General features: G+C 44.6%; 1 protein-coding gene and 1 long non-coding RNA gene across 2 annotated transcripts; both read right to left on the bottom strand.

The window, feature by feature from the left end:
* Positions 1-101: 101 nt before the first annotated feature.
* SUSD3 (sushi domain containing 3) lies at positions 102-26,917 on the bottom strand. The gene is made up of 5 exons (XM_068201430.1): positions 26,792-26,917; positions 13,779-13,967; positions 11,344-11,491; positions 8,316-8,483; positions 102-1,053 (listed from the first exon to the last, which is right to left on the bottom strand). Exons 1-5 carry the CDS (start codon positions 26,874-26,876, stop codon positions 840-842), a joined length of 804 nt encoding a protein of 267 aa, XP_068057531.1. The 5' UTR covers positions 26,877-26,917; the 3' UTR covers positions 102-839.
* On the bottom strand, positions 15,642-17,457 carry LOC137480430 (uncharacterized). The gene is made up of 2 exons (XR_011002899.1): positions 15,843-17,457; positions 15,642-15,797 (listed from the first exon to the last, which is right to left on the bottom strand). It is a non-coding gene; the product is annotated as an uncharacterized lncRNA (long non-coding RNA).
* Positions 26,918-27,027: the final 110 nt, after the last annotated feature.

The raw sequence follows: 27,027 nt of genomic DNA, 5'->3' as shown, positions 1-27,027 counted from the left end.
TTAACTATTCAAAAGGGACAAAACAAGAAAAAAACCCACCTTGTTTCCTCACATGATATACAGATTAACAACAGGAAAAGAAGGCAGCCTTTCAAAAGCTACCTCAGTAGCTACCTTTATTTAGAGAGGTCTCACAGGGATGATGCTGCAGTAATCCAGAGTGGCTGCTCCAAGAAGGCTGCACCGCTGTCCCCACCTGCACACAAACTACGCTCGCACTGGGACACATGTAGAAGCTACAGGAGGTCACAGGTGGGGGCCCCAAGGTGTGCTACAGCACAACACCACATCCCTCCATGTGCCATCTCCTCTCCTACAGGCTGGCAGACCTGCTGATGGGCGTTTGCTGCACTCAGTCTCACATGGTCTCTAAACACAGAGCAGATGAATTAAAGACCTTTCTGATATAAAACAATGGGGCATTTAATTAAAACCATTTTTTTGTAGTTCTATCATGGTACTTTGTAAAAATATGGGGGACTTTTCTTTCTGAAATTCTTACAGAACCCACTGATTCAGAGAAGATTGGAATCTGAGGGGTATGTAATTATTATCAGCAACTTCATATGAGGCAAATATGCAAACTGGGTACCACCTCTCTAGCTATGCAGAAGGCCATTATGCTTTTGCCATGGTCACACTGCACAGCACATCGCAGAGAACAGCTCTGGACTGACAGCCCCAATATTCATATCTTTATTTGTATCAGACCTTGAAGCATTTCTCCTAAATAACTTACAGTTCATATGAATAATGAACTTTCTATTTTGTCTTTAAGGCACATATTTCTATCAATATTTCCTTTTGGTCCAGAGAAGCAGTTGCATTTCAGACACCAGCTATCCAGGTATCTGGCAGGTCGGTTTGTTGTAATTATCCTTATGACTGTGGACTTCAACAACACGTATGGAGTTCACCGTCTGCAGTGCAGTGTTGTGTCTCAGTACCGTGTGTTCCCTAGGTGCACCACTGCTCTTGGCTACCTTCAGCAGGTGACTGTTGTCTTTGCAACACCCAGGAACTATGACATCCCGAGTCTGCTCTTCCTGGGACCTGTAAGCACAAAGGGAAAAGTTATTTCTGTTTAATTATTTCTGGTGAAGGTACAGAATTTGTGCATTTTATTGGCACATCAGGTGTTTCGCAAATGACTTGTGCTGTAACATAAAGAATTGCTTCTCCCAGCATCAAAACCAGTTGGCACCAGTGGGGCAAATAATTGTGTCTCTGTAAAACCCTCAACAAGACCTCAAGTACCTTTTTGCTGGGTACCAACTGAGCACTGAGCACCCCTGTGACCTGCCATCAGGGAACAGAAGCTACATGGGGTAATGCTGCACATCCCACTGCCAAAAGAAAATCTTCTGAGATACTAAATGTTGTGCACTTATTTATTTCCTTATAGTATAAGGAACTCAGTTCCATCTTCTTGCGATGGTAGTCAAAGGTCAAAATAAAAATCAAATCAAAGCAGCACATAGACAGTGAAGGACTGGAATGAAGTTTTGCCTGGGCCAGCAAAACAGCCTTTGTAAAAAAAAAGTCTTTGCCAATTGTTCTGCCAGGATTATAGCTCAAGTCTAGGTATGCTGGTTAGAGAGCAGTAAATACAGTCCACCTGAGCAGAAGTCATCCTACTCTGATGTCTTTCCCTATAAAGCTCTATGTTGTGAAACACTTCAATTACCCATAGCCCACCACTCAGGAACCCAAACTGGCTAAAACTGTATTTGGAGAAGAAATGTACTCCTGGCTTAGCAACCCATTCCTCCCATTTCAGGAGCTCTTAAGCTTTCACTGGCATCTGTTGGCACAGGGTGCCCAGAGTAGCTGTGGCTGCCCCATCCCTGGAAGTGTCCAAAGCCAGGTTGGATATTACTTGGAGCACCCTGCTCTAGTGGAAGGTATCCCTGCCCGTGGCAAGGGGGGGAATGGGATAATCTTTAAGACCCCTTTCCATCCAGACCATTCCATCATTATGTGATTCTATAAGTGTAGGGTGAGACAGTAGGCACCACTCTTCCCTGCAATAGATTAAACCCAGAGGACATCAGAGGGACAGTGAAGCCATTAGGGTTTCACCTCAGCAGAATTTCCTTCTTTTCCTTCCTGCATTTCCTTGTGTTTTTTATGGAACTGATGGCTTCATTACAGAACAAATGTAAATGCTACAAACTACTTAAACAAGAGCTATTAAGAGGGTTGCAGTGTCACCAAGGGACAACTGTGCATGCAGTGGGCTTTGCTCTGTGTGCATGACCTTCAGTCAGACAGAGACTTCAGTTTGCTCTCTCATCTTTGGAAGCTCTGTACTTTGTCCTGAATGAGCGTGACTGTTTTTTCAAGCACTTCAACTTTCCTTAACTCCAGTTCCCAACTGGGATACTTCAAAAAACCACAGCAAGAGGATCAGAACCCTTCTCTGCACCCTTACCTGGCAATATAAACCTGCCCTGGGTGCTGCACAGCCAAGTGCATGATGCATTTGACAAGGACAGCTTTTATCTGACAGATAAAATTTGGAGCTCCCATCAGGGGAGAAGAATAGCCATCATAGCATTTGTCAGTGGGAGTTAGAGGATTCACAAGAGTATTTTTCTGTGTGACTTGAGAGCTGCTCTTTGCTGGAGGGAAAACACTGTTAACAGGACATCCAAGACATGTGAGAACACAGCCACAAAGCTGCCTGGTGCTGGCACTGCCTCTCAAAACAGCTTTTATTCTAGATAATGGGAGGGGATTTTTTCTTGCTGTGTGCCTAGTGGCTTTGTACAAGACCCTGGGGTAATCAGGAAAGCATTATGAAAACAATAATAGCAGCTCTATTGAAAGCACATGTTGCTGAACATGCCCCCTTCTAGCTCTTGCGATGACAATTAAGACTGAAATTCAGAAATGGATGGTAACTTCAAAGCCAGTTTATAGTACCCTTCTAACAAGGCCCCAAGGTGAAACCACAGCTCACTTCCCCTGTCTCAGCTTTCTTTGAAATGTGCATGTCAAAAGGTACTGGGAAGATCTGAGCCTCTAAAAGGTGGTGGTGGGGAACACAGAGCACAGGAAAAACAAGAGGTAAAAAAAGTACAGCTCCATGAATAGAGAAGCTCAAGGCTTCGGGAGAAAGCAGGAAATCTGCCCCTCTCCTATGCTGGGTCTCCTCCCCTTCATGGTGCCATGTAATCAAACATTTTGTGCAGGGAACTATATCAATTCCATACAGTTGTATCAATGGATGCTCTGTGTGAGGCAGCATTAAACCCCACAGTGATGCTGAAAATGCTGAGCTGCCTCTCCTAATAGCATGCTGGCTTTGTGATTTTTCGCAAAACATTTTCAGTTGGAATTCTTTGTTGCTGGATTGCCCTTATTTGCTTTTTGTCACAGAATGGTAAAGCATCTTGTAGTCAGAAAGGTCTCTGGTAACAAAAATTTCAGCAACTAAAAGTATCTCCTGTGGGAGAATATACCAGCCTGCTTCTCTGCAGAAGGATTTTTTTCTTCTTGGTAATATGCTCCAGCTGTGTGAACAGCTGAAAGGAGGACTTTAAACCTACTGAGACATGGGCCTTTCCATTTGACTAGCTTCTGCAGTCAGATGAGCTACTTCGCAAAGAATGTTTTGTAACTTGACTTAGAGCTGTGAAAAATAATTCACCTCTAAGCAGTCCAAATTTGGAATGCCCAACTTCTTCCAAATGCTTCCACACTAGACAAAAAAACACACCAAATTTCTTTGATTGTCTTTAGATTGCATTTTTGAGCTGGACTACTTTTTTTTTTTCTCATTGTCATCTTAGCTGATAGAGAATGAAAAGGAGTTAGTGTACAGCTACATTCAGTTCTACTGAGTGTGGAAAATGCTGGATCATCAATTCTCCCTTACAAAAAAACAGCATATCCCTAGAGTCAAGGTAGTATCTATTCCAGGACAGGTTACAGGACTTTTACACTGAAAAGAAGAGCAGCAGAGCCAAGGTGTGATTGTCTCTGACCATCACTAGGAAGATGATGCAAACCAAAATGAGCTCTCTCAGCATTTTTTTTACACTGGCTATCTGTGCTGCTCTGGGGACAGTATCTTCTACACATGCTGATATATAAATAGTTTCCAAAAGAGGAGTGCCTGGTTCTTTAATGTCTCTTCATGCCAGAAGGGTTTGCTGTTTGTTCTCACAATGTTAAGACTAGGTTGTGCATATTTTGCCGGAATGAAAGTGGTTCCAGTTGGATTCAGGCTCCCATTTCTGGCACAGAACACTTGCATTTCCTTGTGTTTTTTATGGAACTGATGGCTTCATTACAGAACAAATGTAAATGCTACAAACTACTTAAACAAGCACAGGACAGCCCCCTTCCTGAATGGATGCTTAAAATTTAATTGATTTACATTACAGCAATGGACAAGACAGGACAATTCTTTACAGATTTAAAAACTGGCAATGATGTTTGTCAGAGCAATTGCTTATTTGCATTTCCTCACCCTGTATTCCTAGAGCAGCACCTCTGCTGAGGCTGTTGCACTAGTTTGCTGTGAAGCTTTGCCTTCTTGCCGAAAACTGAAGGCACTTCTTAAGCTGTGTCATTTTGGCGGAGGTTTAGGTTGGATTTTGGGAAAAAATTTTTCACAGGAAGAGTTGTCAAGCCCTGGAACACCTTCACTTGGGGAGCAGCTACAGCTGACCATGAGCAGTGGGTGAACGTAGCCCCTGCCAGCATTAAGCTAACCCCACTCTTCTTTTGGACACCCATTTCTTTAACATAACGTCTCAGTGACCTTCACCTCTATCTCTCAAACATTACTAGCAGCTGGCACAGAGGAAGGACAGCTGCCATTCAGTTTTTCTTTTCTGATATTTTACCCTGTGCCTGTCATGGAGCAGAAGACAACTGCCTTCTCGGGCAGATGCCTGATCCTAGCTCTCCCGCACTGCTGCTTGCTGGGATGGCAGAGGGCTGTTTGTCTCAGGTGGTGGGTGCCCAAGCAAGTGCTCCAGAGAAGAGTTACTGCAGGGTCAGGTATTATTCTTCATCAGAAAATAACTGACTCACAAATAACACATCCTGGTACATCTTGCAGTCAGGCTCTGAGAACCATTCCCAACATGCTGACAAGTGCTCTGCCCGGCAATCCTCCTGGGGACTGCTTTGGAGGCTCATGGATATTGTTCTCCTCTAACTACAGGCCCAGGGCTACAGCTAATCTCCCTTCCCTAGACACAGACCCTTGTTTTCAGCTAATCTGGCTCAAACCTCTGCACCACAGAGAAAACTGCTATCTCTGCTGCTCTGAACTTCTCAGAAGCAAGGCTGGGGAAACACCTCTCTCCCAGCAGTACCATGATCTGTAACTTGTTTTTCCCTGCTCAATATTATTTAGTATTTTCAATAATATAATAGAGCAAATTTGCTGTAAATACTTGCAGCTCATGCATATAAGACCTTCTGCTAAAAATTGGTATGTTCATCCTCATTATGATTCTTTACATCCAAATGAAAGAGGTGGCATCTGGAGTGACAGCACTCTGTAGTTAATGATCCTGGGTATTTGTACACATATTTCTTATCATTTTAAAGCAATTTGTTCAACCAGAAAAGCAGTCAGAATGAGGATCATTATAATTAAAGCAGGTGCCACTAAAATTCAATGTTTCCCTGCAAAACTACATATTCATGATGTTTGTTCTATGCTTCAAACATGAGGGGAGAAAGTTCTCATTTTGTGGCAGCCAGGTCCAAGAACACCACAGTGGAGCTCCTACAGTCACACAGCTGGGCTTCTCTGTTATCTATAACCTCTGCACATAGTACTCTGCAACAACATTGTGTCACCTCATTGCATCCAAAATTATCTTGTCATCATACTAAGGCATCTCTTTAAGTAATTAGAGCATTTTAATGTAAATTTGTCTATAAAGCTTTATTTGTTTTGTAAACCTGTATTTGTTAATACCTTACCCGCCTGAAAGAATTGAATTTTTATTTTATATTGCCTTACCTGAAAGAATTAGCTTTTTATTTTATCTCTTCTTACAGTATTTTGATCCTAAAGCACTGAATCAAAATGTTAATCTCAAAATCTATTCAATTAAGCCTGAAAAGTAGCACAACCTACATGTTTTTCTAGTCAAAAATAAGATATACTCAAGAGAGTCTTCTTCAAGGGTGGAGGAGTTCTTACTCTTCCAGATACTTCATATGCTACAAGAAGAGCAGAACAGTTTTCTTCAGGAAAAGAGAGAAAGCTATCATAAAAATGACTGAATTTGTCCTCTACCCACTCCCCTGTCAGATATGGGCAGCACTCATCTCAACTTCCCCTTCTAAGTGGGCTGCAGAGACTCTTCCCATGGCTGGGTTGCAGAAAACAGCATGTCCCACAGCCCTGGAAACGGCAGGGAAGAGAGGATTCATCCTCTGTGCTTCTTCAGACAGCTCCTGCCTAGAAAAAACAAGCAGGATTGCTGCTGTGCTCAGAGAGCTCATGATGCATTGGGCAATTCCTCCAAATGTCTGAAACCTTAACACAAGAAGAGGATAAGGTAGGATAGAATAGGAATAGGGTGCTGATACGCTACAGTAGACTACACTAGACCAGATTAGACTGAAATATTTCAGTTGGAAGGGACTCACAAGGATCATTGGGTCCAACCACCTGATCCCTTTAGGGCTGACCAAAAACTAAAGCTCATTACTAAGGGCATTGTCCAAATGCCCCTTGAGCAATGCCAGTTTGGGCCACTAACACTGACCGCCTCTCCAGGACCCTGTTCCAGGGTCTGACCACCCTCTTGGTACACAAATGCCTACTCATGTCAAGCTGAACCTTCCCTGAGGAGTCTTGGTTAAATTCTCTTTTGGCTTATTCTTGACCATGGATATGCAGAAATATATGGAATCTTTCCTTTGGGACTGCCTGCCCTCAGCTTTGCTGCTGTTTTCCAACCATGCCACATGCCTGTATTTATTTCTTTGGACAATCAATTCTGTAACAGCTTCACCACTGCAGCAACACCCACCCAGGTTTAGAGATTTCTTCAGGCACAAGCTGCCAACATTCCCACCTCACACTGGAGGGGAAATGGTTCCACAGCAATCACCCAGACAAGTAACGTGTCCTTTCATTCTGGTCCTCCCAGCATGGCCCAGCTCCATGTTTGCATGTCCTCAGTGCCTGCACTGTTCTGTTCCCAGTAAGCCAGACAAACATAGGATGAGGAAACGTAGCCTAATTTGTTACACACACACAAAAACCCAAAAACTTGCAAGTGAAATACAAAACTGACAGGCCATTTGTTGTCTTCATGAAATCTGTTAGCAGAATTCCCACATCTCACTTTGCATGTCTGTTGGGGAAGATGAAACAGGAAAGCCTTATAAATATGATTGCTTGGTAAAAGATTTTGAGAATATGGAAACTATAAGTGAGTTTGAAATGAAAGCAAGCTTTGAGATACCAAGCCTTGGTTACTGAACAACTGGAAAACAATGGTATGGCTGGCTGAAGGTAATCCCCCTTTGATGAAACAACTTTGATGAAACTCTTTTGATGAAACTCTTTTGATGAAAAAACTTTGATGAAACTCTGCTTGCAGACAGCTCCAAGGGTCAGAGCAGACCCTACCAGCTTGGCAGAAGGGGTCCAAAGAGTAGTTTTTAGGGTTTAAAATGTAACACAGTATGGCAATGTAATCATTCTTATAGGCTGTAGGTAAATGCTATAGGATTTGTATCCTGTACTAGATTGGTTAGTGAAAATTAGAATACTCAGCACAGAAGAAGGTTTATGGTGTTGTAACGGGAACTTCCCTCCCTTGCTCCTTCAGCTCTCTCTTTTGGCCTGCTCCGAGCTGCGGCTGGCAGCCCCAAGCAGGGCCCTGCACCCACCCCCTTTGCAATGAGCCGGAGTTCCAAGCCCTGGCTGCAGAGATCTCTCGTCTCCATCTGTCCCGATCATCCCACCCACCATTGCTCCTACACATGTCTATTCATTTTACACAATTAAAGAATAAAAATCACTTGAAATTACTTGATTAAACAGCTCTTATTTGAGTGGAAAAAGGGAACAAGCTATAAATAAGGAAGGGTCACATCTGTTCCAAGAGCAATTCCAGGACAGTTTTATTCAGAATCACCTTTAATGACACTTCCATCTCTGATTAGAAGCAGTGCCCACTTTCCATATGCAAAATAGCCAGACTTTTGTCCAAGGGTGCACAGACTGATATACCTGCTCTCACAGCTGGTTTTAGCTCTGGTTAGTGATTAGCCAGGATCTCATCTACTCATTCAAACCTGCTTTATGTTAACAGCCTTACCTGTAGAAGCCTTGGTTATCATATGCCATGTTAGTCACATCACCAAATACAGATGTATTCCTGAGTTTCTTATTGTTGTTGTTATTGTTTCTTCCCTTAAAACCAAAGTAAGCAGCTTGCATGTGCTCTAGATCTTCAGTCCTCAGCTGGTACCACAGCTGCATTTCTCTGTGAATATACCAAGCAATTGAAACAGTATTGTGATATATGGCTGTATAGCTGAGCTGTTATCTGACCACAGACCTGACTCTTTAGAGCTTAAATCCTATTCTAGGTTTACTGAAGAAAGCACTTAAACACATGCTGAACTTCATGTGTAAGCCAAACTTGTAAAGATTAAATAACACCCTAAGAGAGGGAGTTCTTCAATAGCATAAATATTATTCTGTAAAATAGTGTTACTTTAAGTACTGTCCAGCACTCCTCAAAAAACAAGCAAACAAACATGAAAATGAAAACAATTTTCTTATGAGCACCAGTGGATAGTTCAAAGGAACAAACCTCCAAGAATTATGTCCATTTGATTCAGTGTTTTTCCAGACTACAGGTAATAAGAAAAGTCATATAAGGTGAGATTATGTGTCCGTGTTCTAATGGACCTTCAACAGTGACATCAGGCCACAACCTGTTGTGTGTGAAAAGACTTCAGATCATCTCCATTTTATGGGATAAATTATTTCAGGAAAAAAAATTATCTTCTGTGACTTTTTGCATCACTGCTATTCTTAGTGTTTCCAAAATCACCAGGCAGATTGAAAAGATATTGACTTAAAAATGCAGGAGACAGGTAGTGTTGCCTTTGTTAAGCAGAGGGCATATTCCCTTACTGTCAGAATTCTATTTTGGAAATGTTCAGAGCTGTTTTCATGCTGTTCTCTGCAACTCTGAGGCAAGAAAAAAATATCCACCATTTCTTTTCTTGTTTTTAAAAGAAATCTAAGACTCACAGACTCACAGACACTCTCACTGGCTGATGGGAGAAGATAAAATTGTGAGAACTGGTGACGCTGATTTTGGTGCCATTTCTGTCTTCTTGGGATGCAATCCTGTTCTTTTCAAAGAAAAGAGTAGCCATACTTCCTCAGTGGGACAAGATCTATGAAGAGGCTGAATGGTGGGAGGACTTTCAGCAACTTTCGTCCCTCTTCCCTTCAAAACACATGTGGATGTGGCAGTTTAGTTGTGAACATGGTGTTAGTGCTGTGTTGACAGTTCAACTTAAGGGTCTTTTCCAATCCTAATGATTCTATGATTCTATTAAACACAAGACGGCATTTCAAAGATCATTAGACACCATGCAAGGCAGGTTTGTCAGCAGAGGTGATCTCTCAGGTGACCAACTAAGAGCCAAAAGAAGCAGACATGCAGATCTCAGAGCTACAGTCAAGGTGAGGACATCCTCTCTGCTCCATAGGTACAGATTACCTCATCTTTCAGATCTGGTCTAAGAGACACTTCATTATTTTCTCCCCCCAAGAGTTCTCATTTTATATTAACTTATCAAGCCTGCAGCTTTTTGTCAGATTAATGCTTTGTGCATTCAGAAGTCAATCCACTTTTCCACCTCCATTACCAACAGAGATGCTGCCACTGCACCTGATAAGTTTTGCACAGGGTTATGTTACTTTTTCTTCCATGACATGGACAGTTTGTACATGACTTCCAATTCTTTCTGACAGAAAGGATATGATACACAATGCCTGCAGTGCCTCCAGGTTTCTCCTTGGAGCTGGGCTCTGTTGCCAGTGGGATGGATCAGCTCCTTCAGGAGACAGGGAAAGGAGCATAGGGGAGCAGGGATCTGAGAAGGTCTCAGCAAAATAAATAATTTTTCAGCCTGATGACAGAATCAGGTCATTATGTCCAGTGTGAAGGGCTTTTCTTTTGTAAGAGGAAAAATATAAAGTCATCACAATAATGAGAATGGCTTGTTTTTACAAAGCTTCATTTAAAATAAATGAAAAACAAGGACTGTGATATGAATAGTCTGATCAAAAAGAAAAGTGGCAATTCCAAAAATGTCAATTAACCTTTCATTTCAAAGCAACTTATTTCATGCTACCAGTAAAAACCTGAATATTATGACTGACACTAATGACTTTCATTTTTTGACACAAAATAATCTTTCAAGAGAAACAGAAAATCTTTATTTTGGCTTTCAAATGACAATTGGATTTCAAATGACAGAAGTTCCCTCTTCAGCTGATTCCCACACAGCTTCAGATAAATCACAGCTCAGCACAGAAACCTTTACTACTGTCTTCCCCAGTCTCCCTCCACTCCACTGCAGGGCCTGGTGGGAACAACCAGCAAGAAAAGTGAGACGGAAACCAAGTTCCTGTGGAAAGCAGGAAGCAGTTTCTGCAGCAGTGACTGTAGTCACTCAGTGCTCTCGTGAGCAACAGTAGCTTGGCTCCAGCCTAAAGGCAAATGTGATCCTGCTGACACTATCCACACTGAGTTTTTATATTGAACTGGATTGAAAATTTGGTGTTTTCCTATTCCTGTTTATAATCCACCAATTTGTGCTCCAAGCCAGGAGATAAAATCCTCTGTCCTTCCAGCCCCATGCTGGTACCGCTCTGAGGATGCTCTGCAGATGGTGAGGCCTTGGATGGCTCTGACACAGGGAGATTCCATTTCCCAGTAGTGTTCAAAGAAAGAAAGGAAGAAAGGAAAAAAAATCGAGAAGAAGGGGAAACACTGCCAATCTTCAATAATATGAGGCAAGAAATGCTGTGCCAGAAAATAAGACTTATGTCTTCAGCTTCTGCATAATCCTGGCTAAATCCAGATCTGCCTAGGCGTGTTGAGGTTATCTGATACTAACAGGCATCAGGTATTTAAATACTCTTCAATTCCAAATCCTTCTATGCCTAAAGCTTGACCTACAAATTAAGGATTTTAAGTAATTAACATCATTGCAGTGCTGCAAGCAGCAAATCCTTTGAAGCCCTTGTTATCACAGCAATGGAGTCCATATGATGTACACTCTTACACTGTTATTAAAACTGTCTTCTTGGCATACCTTTGAGTTCTCCTCCTCTCACTTTTCTTCGCACACTTGATCAAACAGCAAGTTAAGAAAGCCATGGACATCAGCAGAATGACAGCACAGCTCACAATGGAGGCAATCACTGCGACCTTAAAGCCAAAAGTCTCGTATTTTGAGATGGCTGCAGCAAAGCAAACACAGAAACGTTTCTAAGATCAAAGCATGAATTTATCTTTCAGATTTTCATTAAACCATGCTGAAACCTACGTGCTTCACACTTCTGCTCAGTGAGGACCTTCACATTACTATGCATCAAGATATCAGAGAATCTTGGCTTCAGCTTTGACCTGTGCAAGCCTCAAACTGGACTATGTAAACATCTCCTGTTTATAAGTTACTAATGAATTGTTCACAAGCATTTCACCACTGCAATTAATTAAACACAGTGTCCTTAGCACTGCAGTAGCTTAAAAGCATGTCTGTCAGCAGATCAAATGCAGATGAGCTGCAGACTTTTTATTAACAAGGACTGAAGCTACAGAAAGTAATACTAACATGGGTAAATGGGCTTAAAGAAGCCATTTAGAGCAAAGACAGTTCTATGTAATTACATCCTCTTTGGCGGGCAGCAAACAACAGGTCTTCCTCTGTTTGGGGAAGGATGCAGGATGGAAGAAGTGACGTGCAGGGCTGAGTGTTCGCAGGGATCTGATGCTGAAGTGAGCCGTCCAGACAAAAGGAGGAGTAGGAATGTGATGTGGCACAGCCAACGCAGATCTCTGCCAACTCACTTGGAGCAGTAAGCATGTCTTGCTTCAAAACTCAGCTAATTCTCCCAATGTCACAATGACCAGCATCACAAATGGTTCAGCTGAGCTCCACAAAAAGCATTATATTTCTGCAGCCTCTGGGGGAAGGATTTCTCTCATTTTTTCTTTTATGGGATCTCTAAACAAGAGATAAGAATAGCTGAGTGTGGGAGAGAGCACTAAGTGTCTGTAAGAGCAATGTATCCACTGGGGATTTTAAATGACATGAGGTCTGAGGCACCTCAAAGCTCAGAGGTACCAAGTTTTGCTTGGGTCTACTTCTGGTCAGACTAGTAACAACCTTGTAATAAACAAGCAGAAACACAGCTAAAAGGTAGTTAACACTGTTGTCATTCAGACACTATTTCTCTATATAGTAAATTTCCCATGCAGCTGCAACAACCAAAAATTGTTCAAAAAATATCACCGTGCTTCTTTTATGGCAAAAACACTGTCAGAAAAGACTGCCAGGAGATAAGAGGTTTGCAAATATGCTTTCACATCAGTTGGTCATTCCCACAGTGTTGGGGTAATTTATGATGACGGTCTATTCCCTGATCTCTGCTTTATGCCCCAAAATAGTTGCTGTATCTTTAAGGTGGGTCCGGAGGAAGGGGGAGCCTTGGGGCCCTTTGCTGGGCTTTTTCATAGCCTCACTGCCCCGGCGTCCAGGGCTGTGGTGCACTCTGGGTTCTGCTTGGCTAGTTTGGGGTTGAAAATTTGTTTTGATTTTTTTTTTTTTTTTCCTTTTTCCTGGGCTTGGAGAGGCTGCAGCAACAATCCTTCAGCTGCTTTTCGAGGTGAACTGGACGGCTCGGTTTTGGTCCAAGATCAGAGAGAACAAGTGCCAGGAGAAGAATTCGGCCGGGCCCGGCTGGAGAGAGGGGCTGCTCCTTTTCGGCCCCCAGACCTAAGAAAAAGCCCGAGCCGGGGAGGGAAAGTACAGCTGCTTCACCGCTTGAGGCTGTGGACAGGGGACCAACAGCAGAGATTCCCCGGGTTCCCATCTGTTTGCCCGAGCTGCTTCGTGAACCTTTTGGTTGCTTTCCTGAGCCAGAAGCCGGTATCACCTTCCTCCCCGCCCGGCTACCGGCCCTTGGGGGTTTTTATCTTGCTCTGGCGTTTCGGGGTTTTTTTCCGGGGCGGAAAAGGCGGGGCCGGGAGGCTGTGTGTGTTAAGGTCTGACAATTCAATATCTAGCATTTATTTACTTTTTCTCCCGTGCCGTGTAAGTAGTCTGTTTGTTAATAAACGGTTGGTTTTTTTCACTTTCATCCACTAATATTCATTTCTTATTGGTGGAAAGGGATTGTTGGAACCCCCTTTTTTTTAGAGGAAACACTAATTCCAGAGAGTTTTTCTCCTAAACTTGTCTGTAAACCGAGACACCCACACATTCTCTAAAGAAGTATACAGCTTTTAGCTGTATACACGAGATCAGGGAGGAATCCAACAGAGTATCTTCTGTGTGTCGTGACAATGGCATGTCAGAACATATATGGAGCGGAATTACCATCAGTGGGGCAACTTTGAAGAAAACTGAATTTGTCTTTTTCTTTGCACAGGTATCTAGAAGGAATCCTGACGTTGCAGGATAGCCAGAGCAAAACGAACGCACCGCATCCCAGAAGGAGGGGCACGGTGTGGGAAGAACCTTACGCTTGCAGGAGGGCACTCCGGCTGTCCACTGCGTGCTGTTCCCTTTCCAAACGCAGGTGACGATGCCCGGTCCCTCCAGCTGGTGCTCGGCGGAGCACTGGAATGTGACCACTGTTCCCACATCGGTGCCGTTGCCGTGAAGGACCTGCAGTGAGCCGAGCTGGGGCGAGAGGAGGCGGCTGCACTGCCCTGCAGAGCAAACACAGACACAATGCAGCGCCGCTGCCAACAGCGAAGCCATCCACTGAAGTTTTAGTCACATCAAACTGTAAATCAGTCACAGTTAATGGTCAAAACAAATACCAGACCTCGGGGTGGCCGATGTTGGCTGCTCTGCCAAGCATCAGCCCACGGCTACCCTCCATCAGTGCCCATTCAACAGCTCATCCCCAGCATCCCCCGCATCCCCAGCACAAAGCAACTGATGTTGTGATATTATCTGCTCAGACTGGTACACGTCGAACACTAAAACACTAAAAACTCTAAAAAAAGGCAATTTCTGAGTGGCACGGTCCCCTGTGGATCCCTGTGTTGTTGGATTCTGATTTATTTAGTACTCAGGCTAGCTGGTAGTATTCATTACGTGTCTTCCCCCACACAAATTTCCAAGATCTACTGGACTGATCATGCAGTTTAGCCTACTTGGTAGCATCTTGGCATAATCTGACTGAAACTTCTTATCTTTGCAAGCACTGCATGTCTGTTTGGCTTGGATGAAAGGGGCCAGCAGGGTCAAAACCACAGGGAAGAGCATAGAAAGACATACACATATAGCATCTCCCTTTTCAAGTGACAGTCTGCTTTACAGTAAATCATTAATTTTTAATACATTTTTGTTCATTCTGCTTTTCTATTACTTTGTTGTTTATACAGCTGCTCTTTGAGCTGTGGAGCAGTTCTCCCCTTGGCCACATAATGTCAGCCATTAACTTCATACACTATGTTTTATTGTCACAACATTCCTTGTTCACAGTAATTTTAAACAAAACTTTCAATGAGGGGTGATTAAAACAACATATAACATCTAGATAACTTCAAAGGTAACAAATACTTTTTCTGGGTCTGTACATGTGCTTTGACAGAATGTAGAAACTCAGGTATTTTTAACATTTACATAATACCAGCACTGCTTCTGCATCAGAGCCCAAGTTCCCTATTTTTCACTGGATTTCTAAATGACTTGAGAAAACTCAGAGGCATATTGCTGCAAGCACTATGATGAAACACACAAAAATATTAAAAGAGGGAAAATAATATTTTCCACATCTACAGGCAAAAATTAATTACAGCCTCCATAAGAACATCCTGACAGAACCACATGTTGTTAGCAAGTCTATTTTATTTTGAATGCTAAAAATCCCCTCATATCCTTATTGTTGTTAAGCCCCTAGATCATACCACAGCAGGAAGGTGTCCCACCTATCTCTCTCCAATTCATGCTCTTAAACTCCCTGTCCCTGGAAAACAAACGCAAAGGAATCACAGCAAAAGACCAAACAGAAGTCCCAGTGACAATTACTAGGCTAATCTACTGAGTAAATATGCACCAAGCACTAGCTTTTAAAATCATAGCTCTTTAATTCCATGCTGATTATTTCTGGTTGTTTTGCCACTTCTTTCAGCCACTTACTATGGCAGCAACTGGCCTCAATGAGAGCAAATATTTTCTATAGCACTGGTTTCTCTTCACCTTTTCCCACCCACATCCCATTCCAGGAACATACTGGATGTATTGGACAATTTTCCTCCTCACTCCAAATGAGTGTTATGAGTTTGGGCTTTTCTTCTTATTTCAATTACTCTGTGGTTTACCATGAGAAAACATTGTCCTAATCTGTAAAATAAAGATTTTAGATATAGTTGTTTGGTTTTTTTTTTTTGTTTGTTTGTTTTTTTTCATTTTACAATGTCAAGGCTATTTTTAGAGATTGGACCACATTCTTAGTGTTCACATTGGTGACTCTAGTAGCTGCAAAAGATGCAAAATGTAATTAGAACTGAATTGGACTTGATGCACACCTGCTGGGCCACCACATGCAGCCTCAGTAGAGGCATTCAGTACACCTGCCAGTTTACCTGGACTCATTGTTCACTCTTTGCTCTCCAAAGAACAAATAATTTGGCAGTGGATCCTTTCTTTCAAGACGTATTTCATTAATCCAGCATTGACCATCCTGAGTAACACGTGCAGCTGTAGCTGCTGGGGGGTTTTGAATCTTCCCTGCCCTGTCCTTGCCCAAGATGGTGTCTGCCAAGATATTAAACCTCTGAATGGCAGTGACCTTGTCAGCATCATTCCTCAGCTGTGGGCTTTAAATTATTTTTGCTCCACTTGAGCTCTATAGAAATGTCTACTAGCCAGCATCCCCTGAAAATGTGGGTATTTCCATGCTTTGCCCTGGGCTGCAACAGCATCATGGATCACACCCAGATAATCATTTCCGTATGAATGTATTTGAGGCTGGAACCACAGAGGTGCCTCTCAATGAGAGCTACACATCCAAAACCTTCTGTACCTGCAAAAATGAAAATAATCCAAAATATCTCTTTTCATGCACAGCCAGGATTATCTGTATTGCAAAATTGATTTGTCAAAAAGAGGAAACATATGGTTTCACTGTCAGCAAGCTGTGGGTTTATGTTTTGCTGGTAAGAAAAAAGAAATGAGAGAGCAGCCTAGGCATGCTTGCCTGGTAAACATTTCCTGTGTTCCTTCCACAGCAAAACAGTGAGTAAAATCAAATACGTTGCATAAGTATCTACCAAAATGATCTAAACTACAGAAGTAATTACCTGGAAGCATGTTAGCAAGGCTGCCACTTGCTGTCTGTGCAGAAAGAGAGCAATCCATGTCTTTGCCTCATTATTCCCAGACACACAAAGGTCACCCTTTTACATTGCTTACTGTTGGCGATTTAGTATCACAAAAACATGCTGGAATAACTAGATGCCAGAAAGAAAGAGAACACTGGGCTCTATCAATCCTGTAGAAAATAAACACACCAATACTATTGCTGCAAGTCTCTTTTCCTACAGAAGAACGCCTCAGAAACTGGTGTCCCTGAAATCACAGGCATTTAAGCATCCACAGCAGTCTCACAGAAGAGCTCTGGGAAGAGGTCACTGTGTTAAAAAGCAAAAGAAAAGCATCTAGAAGTGAAATATGAAATAAAGCAGATGTAGCAAAGCATCTTGAATAGAGTGAAACTGTCTGGCCCTGGCATTGGTCTCCTTGCCACCATGCCTTTGCTTCCTTGCAGAGATGGCCTCAACTCCTGCTGGGGCTGGGCTTTTAAACCAACAAATGGCCACCAGGATCTGATCCTCCCAGGAGAAAGTCCAGATGCTGGCATTGTTGGGGAAGATGAAATAGGAAAACCTTATAAATATGATTGCCTGGCAAAAGATTCAGAAAATACAGACATTGAGATGAGAACTAGATTTGAAATAACAAACCTTGACTACTGAACAACTAGAAAACAATAGTATAGCCAGGCTGAAAGCAATCCCCCCTACTGATTAAACAATGCCCTTTACCTGCTGATAGGTCCAAAGGTCAAATGGAATGCTCTGTCTCACCCCCAATGTATGGTTCATCCCACACCTGTGACCCTCCCCTGAAGTATCAGGTATCTGTGACCCCATTGGCCCAAGTCCTGCTCCAGCCCACCTTGAAGCCCCCTGATAAGGTGTGCCCGAGGGACCGGACGCTCTCTTGGACCTTCCCCTGGGACCCTCACCTGGAACCCTTGCTCCCTCTCTCTCTCTCTCTCCCTCTCTCCCTGGGCCTGCCACGAGTTGCGCCTGGCAACTCCAAGCAAGGCCTTTTCCCCTTTTAATAAACCACATTTTCTAAGACCTGACTTCAGAGATCTCTCATCCATCCAAACCATCCTGGAGACCCACGCTCTTTACAGGCATGGCTTTTAAAGAAGTTAGTGTAAACATGATACCAGACCTACAGTAAAAGAGCAGGGCGAGACCCAGGCTATAGAAGCTGCAGAGATTAACCGAGGTCCCCAGCTGTGCTGCAGTCCCTGGGAAGCTGCTGTGGAGATGTGGGAAAGCTCTTACAGATCTGCCTGGGGGAAGCTTTGGAGGTTCAGGTGTGGCACAAACCACGTGCACAAAAACACAGCCCTTTGCTCACCCATAACTGCAAGGACCACCTCAGAGGCAGGCCCAGTCTTGGCCACCACTGCTCCGGGAGCTTCACACCCCAAATTCTGATGGAGACCTGCAAGAACTGAACAGCAGCCACAGGACTGTTCCTCTGGGTCAGTCACATAGAGGAACATCTGGACAACTGCACAGGGTAAAACTTGCAGGTACCTAAGGAACACATCTGTCAGAGCTCATTACCTGACAAAAGAAATTCAGCTTATTAATATGTGGTTCTGGCACCTGCCTCACATCAGAATTTCTGGATGAAAATATTCCCCATAAAACATTCCATGTTTCTATTGATAAAACTATTTTTATGGTGTGATAGAGGGAACCCAATATATGATGATTCTTACAGGTCACCATTAAACATTTGTAAAAACACTTTTTCAGAAAAGCTTGTTCTCCCATTAATACGTAATTTCCATGCACTTAAGAAGGAGAGCAAAAAGGTATTTGAGGAAAGTTTATTTCTGTGTTTACAAATTCACGCTCAAATAAGCTCTGCTCCCACCTCTGTTATAGCAGATACCTCAGGCTCACTCCTGCCCACTTCCTTTCTTTTTATTCTGTGGTCTGTTTTGTAGGTAAAACTGATTTTTCAGCACATGTAACTTACAACATGCAAAGGTTCAGATGCTGAGACTCCCACATCCATCACATTTTGGGCAGCATTGCTTTCATGGAATCACAGAATGGTTTGGGTTGGAAGGACTCTTAGAGTCACCCCATTCCATCCCCTGCCAGGGCCTCACCACTCTCTCAGGTCACTGTGGGACCTGCAATATGGGAGTCCCAGGGCAAGTGTGCACTTTCCATCTGCCACCAGGTCCCTCTGTTCTCAGACAGGTTTTGGTGGGCACATCCTTGCTGGTGTCCTTCATTGGGCCAGTGAAGTTTGTATGTTTATAATTTCAACTTTAACCATTGTTTTTTCCCAGTACTCATGAATAATCTCTCATTCATTCATTAAACAATTGTAACATTTCTGAAGAGGATGCAAAGTGATCCAATAGCTGGAAAGCCAGCCATTGGAGAAGCCAAAAGAAACCCCAGATGTATTTCCACAGGGAAAGCATATCTCTGTTAGGCGCCATGGACAGAGAAAGGATGAAGGATGCCTCGCCAGAAAAGTGGACAGGACAGAGGTTGTGTGCTGCCCCATGGGAAGCCTCCTGCAGCATCCCTGGAGGAAGGGCAACATCCCTGTGTGTCCACTGCCCACCCTCAACATGCTCCACACTCCTCCACTGCTCTGGGTCCTTCAGGACACAGAGCTCAGCCTGGCTGCATATTTGCCTTGCCTGGCTCTGGGTTATCTGCCTGCACCAACTCTTTGGTCTGGCTTGTGCGCAGCAACATGCACATGCTGGGGTACTGAACAGGGCTGATAAGAGCAGACGTGCCTGGACAATGTGGTTGGTGGCCTCTTGCTTATGCACAACATTTGCCAGACTGAGCACAACCTCTATGGATGGCTGGGGCCACATTGCACTGACCTACCTTGACCAATAAAGTTCTCAAGGAGGAAGGGTCCAGAGCTGGACAAAAAACATTTCAGTCATTAAAAATCCACCCCCAATGTGAAATTTCAGGTGGACCAGACCTGCATGCTACTTGATGGTTATATATTATTTTTTTGCCAAAAAGCTTAAAACATAGGAATTGCATTTCCACAAAGAACTAATTTGTAAAGAATATAGAAACTTTTCAGCCTTTGAAACCACTTTCCTGTTTTAAAACAGATGATGGAATACAGGTTTGTTAATTTTCATGGGGAATTTCCAACCACCCTGTTAAGCAAAACAAGCCTGGATGCTACAGACCTTACCTGCATTCCCTCCCCCTGGCTGGCCCACTTTGGCTTCCCTAAGTCTTTCCCAAGAGCAATCTGAAGCTAATCCTGTCCTTGGTTTGCTGTGTTAAGCTGTGAAATGCACACCACAGAGCTGTGTCTTGGCATCCACAACTGTCAGCAAGAATTTCTGCGAATAATTGATTTTTCAGACACCAGTCTGAAAAAAATTAGCAATAGCATGCCTTTTATTATGGTGATAGAAGTCATTCATGGGCTGAGAAATCAACAGCCAGTTTTAAAGCCCTTCTCTGTGGTTTTATTTTTTTTTTATTTTTCTTCTCTCCTGGCTGGTTCTTTTCCTGACAGTTTGGCTTTCTTATTCTGGGCTTCACGCAGAGGGACATGCAGCTTGGCCATGGCCACCAGAGTAACCTACAAACTGCTCGGTGAGACCCACGCAGTATCCTGCCAGGAACTGCTCAGGCACAGCAACGATTAACAGCAAAAGTCAATAAACATACCTCCTTTCAGCCTCTGCACACAGGAATTGGTGCAAGATGGCACGAAGACTGACAAGAATAGCAGTATAAGGACAGGGAACCAGTGCATTGTGCTTGCTTTTTCCCATTTAAAAAGTCAAGGATTGCAGGTGAGTTATGCACAGAATGACCAGCAGCTAGAGAGAACAGAGCAGAGGATGGCAGCCCCATGTCCTGCCCTTCCTTTGTATATGGCTAAGGAACTCAGGGCTACCCCTGAGAATCCAGCTTCTGGGCTGAAACAGATTAAAATTAATTAAAACCTTAGTCCTAATCTAAATTTCTGCAGGTATTAACAATAATGGGCCAAACACCAGAGCTCTCTTGCCTGTGCAAAACTGCCCCTGGTTTTGCTGGGCACCATTTCTTAGAGCAAAGTAGAACCCCTGTGTCCAGTCCAGATGCCTCTTTTGACCCAGTCAACTAGCAAATATCTTGGAAATAACTGTGGCTGTAAGCAGAAACCTTCCTGGGTGTAATTCTGCTTTTACACAAAGGCACAGATTTCTGCTCTTCTGAACAGGAAAAATCAAACCCCAAAACTTGCCCTTTGCACCTCTCTGAGCTCCCACAGGCCAAATCATCCTCCCACACATTGTTCCCAGCCAACATATGCACTCAGGGAGTTTTGTACACCATCACTTCACCCTACTCAATTTCTGTCCCCATTTTGACCTCTCCTCAAATTCATTCCCAATCAAAGCTACTCTGCTTGGGAGTCTGGAATACATGAGCAGCATTGTGACTGGCTTTATTTCATCCCAGAAATAACAATGGAATCATCTCTCCCAGGTCTGTTGGGAGGAAAGGCAAGCAGTTAACCCATCCCTTTCCCCAACACTGCTTCTACCAGCCACCACCACTCCAATCTGGGCTGAGGTAGCTGTGACTGCTGCCCCCCAAAGCAGCTACTGAGCCCCCTAAAGATGCTGCTGGGCCACAGGGGCTCTGCTGTGCTGCAAAGGCTCATTTGTAATCCAGGCACCAGCTCAACCCCATCCCTGAGACCCTCAGCAGACACGGGAATTGATTTATTTTGGGGAGCAGTTGCTCATTCTGCAACTTCTGCATTTCTCTCTGTCATCTGACAACCAAACGACAGGCAGACGCTCATGCAGACTGCAAAATCACCTCTCTGCCAATCCCAATCCACTCAGCCAGTCAAAACTGTTCTTTAGAATAACATGCTTGCTCATCTGCAGCTGCATTTCAAAGACAGTGTGTCAATAAAATGCCTAAATGAAAACTAACAGTTGTCCTATGCGTTAGCTTGTCTCCATCATAATATTGAAGGCAGGACTCTACAGTGCACATAAAAAGTCAGTGGCAATCACAACAAATAAGCAAAATCATGTCAATTCCATCATAGTTATAATTCTCTTTGTTGTGGAGTTGAAGAGATGCTCAGGGATGCTCTGCATTTCCAGGGGGAAGGTCCAAGGATGTCCTGGCTCTGACACAGTGGGAACAGCAAAACTGGCAGCAGTTTTGCCCTTTAAAATAGACCATGCCACACCACCCAGAAAATGCTGGGTTAACCACTGTCATTGGGGTGCTTCTTGTGTTTTAAGACTGACTTGTGATTTTTAAAATTTCAATGTTTTGGATCCAAAGCATTCAGCTCACCTCATTCATTAGCTGAAATTCAAAAGTCTACTAATAATCTGTCTCTCTAGCCTAGGTACTTTCAGAGTAGCTAGGATGAAGCATTAGAGAATACCACAGGGAACAATCTTGCACTGTGGAGGACTCAAAAAACTCAAAAGCTCTCTTCGTTCTCTATTTTGTACTGTTCTAATGCTTTAATGACAAGCCCAAAAATCCTTCCCTCAAAGCAGTATCAATGCCTGGTGCAAATGCTTAACCACTCAGATTAACACCTTGCAGTACAGGAAATAAAGCCAATTAGCTGACATTCTGCAACTACCACTTCTTTTAAGTTACTTAAAACGAGGTTTGACTTTGAGCTCAAGAAACAAGAGAACAAGAGAAAGGAGAAATAACCCTGGGGAAATGACAAGCCCATATATTCTAAGTTGTATCACCTTCTGCCCCATGGAAATGGAAATTTGGGATCCATGTTTTCTTCTGCAGCCTAAAAACTGAACCACATCTGAGGATCACAGGGACAAGGTGATAAAATTCTATGCATCCGAACTGCAGAGCAGCAGTGCTCCTGGCTTCAATGCTGTCCTGGAAGAGCATCTGTAAGTTCTTAGTAACATAATTTCAGTTTCTGCACTGCCAAGGAAACTCACTTCAGAAAAAATAAAGTTGCTCACAGCAAAAGAACAGACAGCTTAAGTCACACCATAAGTACATCCATCCTGGTATTAGCATCCCACCATGGCCACCAACATCCAGGCTACAACTGAGCCAATACGTGCTGTCCCGCTCCTATCCTCCAGCAAACTGCAACTTATATCTGTTTCAAGCAAGAGACCCCATCCCTTTCTTTCAAAGGTGTCTGCTAGATAATTCCTTCCACAACTAGGTCTGAATAGAGCATTCGCTGCAGCCTGTAGCATTTCCCACCTCATGAAACCTCTCCCCTTCCTTGGTCTGGTAAGTGGAGGAACAAGGCAGAACTACAACTACAGACAAAAGCTCAGCAGCGAGACCTACTAATTTAAAACCTGTAGAGAGCGCGGTACTTCAGGATGGCTTGGATGGATGAGAGATCTCTGAAGTCAGGCCTTAGAAAATGTGGTTTATTAAAAGGGGGGAAAGGCCCTGCTTGGAGTTGCCAGGCGCAACTCGTGGCAACTCTCCCAGGGAGAGAGGGAGAAGGAGAGAGAGGGAGCAAGGGTTCCAGGTGAGGGTCCCAGGGGAAGGTCCAAGAGAGCGTCCGGTCCCTCAGGCACACCTTATCAGGGGGCTTCAAGGTGGGCTGGAACAGGACTTGGGCCAATGGGGTCACAGATACCTGATACTTCAGGGGAGGGTCACAGGTGTGGGATGAACCATACATTGGGGGTGAGACAGAGCATTCCATTTGACCTTTGGACCTATCTGCAGGTAAAGGGCGTTGTTTAATCAGAAGGGGGATTGCTTTCAACCTGGCTATACTATTGTTTTCTAGTTGTTCAGTAGTCAAGGTTTGTTATTTCAAATCTAGTTCTCATCTCAATGTCTGTATTTTCTGAATCTTTTGCCAGGCAATCATATTTATAAGGTTTTCCTATTTCATCTTCCCCAACAAAAACCTGTCGTAATGAGCGTTTCTGCCGGATCCTGCATTTATTGTCACTCTGTCTGTGGCTGCATTGATGTGTTTGTCGATACATCTCTATGTTGGCAGAGGTACGTGCTACCTGGTCTGAAAGAGCTACAGGAGGGTATTGAGGAATGAGAGGAACTACAGCAAAAAAAAAGGCACCACCCTGGATGACAGGAGGGCCAGAGCCTCCCACTTCAGCAACATACAGACTAAAAATAATTATATGCCAATGATATGCCTTTGTGCTCCTCTCTGTTTTTCCTGTTTCACCAAAGACCACAGTATAATCTGGGCAGCTTCAGAAGCACCAGTACCTCAGTGGCACGGGCTGACAACAGCACCGTGTTCCATTGTGATTCCCACAGCACAGGAGAATGCTTAGGTCACCTGGCACAAGCCTTTCAGAATCTCAGAGGCTGTTCCAGAGAATTTACTGAGCCTGGCAAGCACTGGTCAATGAGTGTCCACAGAACACTACCGCAGCACAGCAGTAACACTGTAAATGCCGCTGTGACAGCACAAGAGCCACAGTACAGAAGGCTTCTTTTCAGCTCCAGACATCTGTTGTGCTCTTCCCCCACCCCATGCTCCCACCCTACACATTTGCTGACCTTCCCTCAGGGTAAGCCAGGCTCCCACAGCTCCTCAGGGAAGCACACTGCTGACCCTCCCCAAATAGAAGGTGGGATCCTTCTCCCTGCTCCTGTCAGTTCTTCAAAAGACAAGACCAGGAAAAGTGCAGGGTGTTTGAATCTCACAGCTGTGTCTCAGGAAGCTCTAAGGCCTCTAAATACTACAGGCATCAGGGCTGTACTAAGGAACTTCCTTTAATTTCTCTCTCATTCATGCATTAATTCAAATGGAAATCCTGCCACATTTTTTCATCCTCTCAAAAGAAACGTGAGGGAGTTTATCTGTGCAAATCTTTATTATCACCTTATTGCTCATGGTCTGAAATAATGTAAGGAGGCACTCAGCATCAAAAAGGATCACTAATAAGGACATGATGCAATGAAAGATACTGTATAAATACTGTGCAACAATTGGCAGCAAACAGTGATGTATAAATGATATGGTCACATTTAGATGAACAAGAGTTTAATTTAAAATTATACAAGTAGACATAATTTTAGCCATCTAAACTGCTTAGGGTTGCCAGCAATACATCCACCTGACTCAATAGTTCCAAATGGTTTTTTGCAAAGATGGAATTGCACCACGGAAAAGCCCCATGAAGCAGCAGAGAGGGTGAAGAGCACAAAGAGCATGAAGAGCCGACATCCGGCTAAGGTCTGGCAAAGCCCTGTGTGCTCAAGCATCACTGCTGGTCCTACAGCCAATGCAGCACAGCCAAGCCCTGACCCAGCATATTCCAGTTTAGCACCTTACTGAGAACTCCTACTCCACAGTTTTGGTGTAGTTGGCTTGTAAAATATGGTCTTTGTTGTTCTGGCTGAAGACATGGTTGAGAGGAGCCAGGTCTATAGATACCCAAGGGATTAACTGAGGGTGGATTCCTAATTTGAACATCAAATAGTTTTTGGCAGACTAGCATTTCTAGCTGTTTTGCCACAGATCTATGCAGAGCAAGATTAACCTACACAGAATCAGAAAGGCTGAGTGTAACACAGGACAGGCCACTTCCAAAACTCCTTTTAGTGTGGGCAAACCCAGCCCCACAAGATTTTGACACAACATATAAAACTAGCCAAATATGCATTATTTTAAAAAAGAGAAATGTCAGTAATTAGCAACACTATCAGGATACAGCAACAGGATCTACATGTGGCTTTGAGTTAATTCTCTAAGCACATGTCCCGGAACTTGTTTCGTATTTTCAAATTAACTGCTATATTAAATTCAAATTAAACAGTCAAGCACATTCAGAGGATACAATTTAAAGCATTGCTATGCTAGTAGCCCAAATACATTTGCCAATTTTTATAGGCACAACAAAATCAGGTCATTAATGAAGTCTGTTAGAACTTCACGAGCCAAATAAATCACAAGGATATGAGAGGACGGGTTGCACATGAGAAGGAGGTTCCCAGATTTCAGCAGCACTTAGCTCTGCTTGCATTGAAGCCAGGGAAAAGCCCACCTACCCTGTGATCTGAAGAAAAGAAGAAGAAACCCCGGCAAGCAGCTACACCAAGCTCCAGCATCCTTCCATCTCACCTTGGTCCTGGACTCCAGAGGTGGCTGTGGCTGGGAACATGCATCTCCTGCTGCCCGGGCTAGCAGGTCCAGACCATGGTTCTGATCCCTCCAGGCCCAGACATCCACCAATGCCACAGCCCTATGCAGTGGATATTTCCCACCAGTTCAGCCTCTCTGTCACCTCACATTACCTTGACATTATAGAACCCACTTAAGCTAAAGAGGTTTTTAAAGGATGCTATGGTCTATGCAATCGAACTGAGTAACAAAACTTCAGGGAAGAAAAAGATAAGAAGGAAAAAGCTTTGATTGGTTTCTCATTCCACCCCTCGATGTATTACCATATTCCATTAAAATACTGATTTCTTAATTTCCTTCCCAGCCCGGTGATATGTGCCCAGGAGCGATGTGTCTGAAAACCGGCACCTTCCATCCTTGCCAGACATTCCCCTCTACCCCCACGCACTCGTCCCCTGTGCCCGTGGCCATCCCAGCGACTGAACCCCAAACTTCTATCACTGAACTGCAGCGCCTCCTCTCTGGGTGCAATCACCCCCCAGCAGGGCCCCAGCAGCCCTCCGGGTGAGCCGCTCGGACGGCTCTGGAGAGCGGCTGCCGTGTGCAGCGCGGGCGGTGCTCGGCCCTTCCGCCTGACTGGCCCCGCTCGGGGCCCCGAGTGCAGCCCCGGGAGAGCTGTCCCAGGGTCACCGGGACCCGCCGGCAACCCCTCATGCCCGGGGTGGCTCCGGGACGGCTCCAGGACACTCGTCTCGAGGCGCTGCGTGCCCGAGAACTTCAGGGCGCCGATCACTGTCCCCTCCGCGCACCGCGGCTGCAGAGACAAGCCGGAGGCAGCACGGAGTGGGTCGGGAGGGGCCCCTGCCCGGCGCGGGGCTCCGGAGCTGAGTGGGAAAGTAACGCAACCCCGGCTGGGGTCTCCCGCGCCCCTTCCCGGGGACATACAACACCTCTGTCCAAGGGCACCGCATCCTGCCCCGGTCACCCCGCAGCCCTACGCGGGAGGGACCCTGCACCCTGGGGTCTAGCGCTACCCCCACTAGCATCCTCCCTCCCCTCCGCTGCGACGCAGGAAGGAACTTGTGTGGGGAACGACGCGGGACCGCGCTCGTACCTGTGTATCCGCGGGGACCGCCGCTGTCCCGCGCTAGCGCAGAGGAGCGCAGCGCGTCCAGCCCGGGTGTGGTGGCGGCCGGCATGGCTCCGCCGAGTGCCGCCGAGCCGCGCCGCGCCGCGCCGAGCCGAGCCGCCCGGCAGGTGCACTGCACCCGTACCCGCCCGCCCTCTGCCGGGGCCGGGCAGGGGCGCAGCGCAGCACGGCCCATCCCGTGGAGCCCCGCCGGGAGCCCG

The sequence above is a fragment of the Anomalospiza imberbis genome, chromosome 11 (genome assembly GCF_031753505.1).
Source record: "Anomalospiza imberbis isolate Cuckoo-Finch-1a 21T00152 chromosome 11, ASM3175350v1, whole genome shotgun sequence".
NCBI classification, from domain to species: domain Eukaryota; kingdom Metazoa; phylum Chordata; class Aves; order Passeriformes; family Viduidae; genus Anomalospiza; species Anomalospiza imberbis.
The sequence above is the reverse complement of the archived record's forward strand: the minus strand, read 5'-3'. Positions and strand labels throughout refer to the sequence as shown.

What these genes read in the sequence shown, in the direction of transcription:
- SUSD3 (XM_068201430.1), bottom strand. Translation starts at nt 26,876, where the DNA reads ATGCCGGCCGCCACCACACCCGGGCTGGACGCGCTGCGCTCCTCTGCG. An exon ending in CGGAGTGCCCTCCTGCAAGC is followed by an intron (nt 11,492 to 13,778) that starts GTAAGGTTCTTC and finishes GCTTTGCTGCAG; the next exon opens with CCATCTCAAAATACGAGACT. An exon ending in GATAACCAAGGCTTCTACAG is followed by an intron (nt 1,054 to 8,315) that starts GTAAGGCTGTTA and finishes TTGTGCTTACAG; the next exon opens with GTCCCAGGAAGAGCAGACTC.